Here is a 1,480-nt window from a genome sequence, read left to right as displayed (position 1 = left end):
GGAATATCCACTAACATATGTAAGAAAAGAACTAGATTCTTCAGTGCTTCAACATGAACAGCAGCCACCAGAACATTTACCAACTGGACAGGACCAGAAGGACCTCTGCAGCAGTCAGGAGGGAGAGCAGCTTGTCCAGAAGCAGTTTGTTGCTTTGATTGAGACTTCTACTCTTCAGGAAGATGATATGAGTGAAGAAAAGACAAGAACAGAGCAGCTTTCCCTTCATATCTGTCCAGTGGTTGAGAGCAAAGATCAGGAAGGAAGCAGCTCCTCTGAGTCAGAGAGTCAGTCTGATATTGGCACAAAGAAAAAATCTTACAAATGTGACATTTGTGGGAGATGTTACACACAACAGTGTAAATTGAAAAAACATTACAGAACCCACACTGGTGAGGGACTTTTTTCATGCCAAACATGCGGAAAGAGTTTCTGTCGAATTAATGACTTAAATGTCCACAAGAAAATTCATACAGATCAAAGACCTTTTTCATGCAAATCATGTGGAAAAAATTTCTCTCGAATTAGTAATTTAAATATCCACAACAGAATTCATACAGGTGAGAGACCATTTTCATGTGAATTATGCGGGAAACGTTTCACGCGAAATAAAAATTTAAATGACCATAAGAGAATTCATACAGGTGAGAGACAATTTTCATGCAAGTCATGCGGAAAAAGTTTCTCTCGATTTAGTAAGTTAAATGTCCACAAGAGAATTCATACAGGTGAGAGGCCTTTTTCTTGCGAATCATGCGGAAAAAGTTTCCGTGGAATTAGTCACTTAAATATCCACAAGAGAATTCATACAGGTGAGAAAAGTTTTTCATGCGAATCATGCGGAAAAAGTTTCTCACGAAATACAGATTTAAATGTCCACAGGAGAATTCATACAGGTGAGAGGCCTTTTCCATGCAAAGCATGTGGAAAACGTTTCTCACGAGTGGGTAATTTATATCGTCACATGAAAACTCATACAGGTCAGGGGCCACTTTGAAGTCAAACAAGAAATAATTTTAAGAATCCGTTTTATGTATTATTTGAGTCTGGAGGATCTTTTATTTTGATCAGATGTCTTTGGAAAGTTTATTTGTGAAGGGCTCTCGTTTGGCTCGAGAGCCTTGCCAGCCCTGTTGCCACCCCAGCTAGCAATAGTGAATTCAATAAATAGTTATGGCAAATCGGACATTAAGCGCATGAAACTCTTTTTTCCGACAACATTGAATGTAACACAATGTAACCTTCAACCTACTGCTAAGTAGCGGGAAGTGCGAGAGAAGGACAGAGCGCCAGCAGCATTGATATATATTACTGGACTGGACATTACGTGATTTATCGCAAGTCACACATGCACCATTGCTGTCCATTGAGTCAGGAATATCGGTGGTCAGGAAAATACTACAACCACTATTACACCATAGATAATGGTAATAAGGGCTTCAGATTTCACAGGTGAGGAAAAAGTTTTACTTTAAAGAAA

General features: G+C 39.1%; 1 protein-coding gene across 1 annotated transcript; it reads left to right on the top strand.

Moving 5' to 3' along the window:
* Positions 1–4: 4 nt before the first annotated feature.
* LOC106940158 (gastrula zinc finger protein XlCGF49.1-like) lies at positions 5–644 on the top strand (the record flags this gene model as incomplete). Its single annotated transcript, XM_015022814.1, has 1 exon — positions 5–644. A coding segment is annotated over one exon (640 nt), but the record flags the coding sequence as incomplete, so codon positions are not given.
* Positions 645–1,480: the final 836 nt, after the last annotated feature.

This window comes from Poecilia latipinna, unplaced genomic scaffold (genome assembly GCF_001443285.1).
Source record: "Poecilia latipinna isolate Pla-1442-1.1 unplaced genomic scaffold, P_latipinna-1.0 Scaffold3110, whole genome shotgun sequence".
Lineage (NCBI taxonomy): Eukaryota > Metazoa > Chordata > Actinopteri > Cyprinodontiformes > Poeciliidae > Poecilia > Poecilia latipinna.
This window is presented reverse-complemented; position numbering and strand designations above follow the sequence as displayed.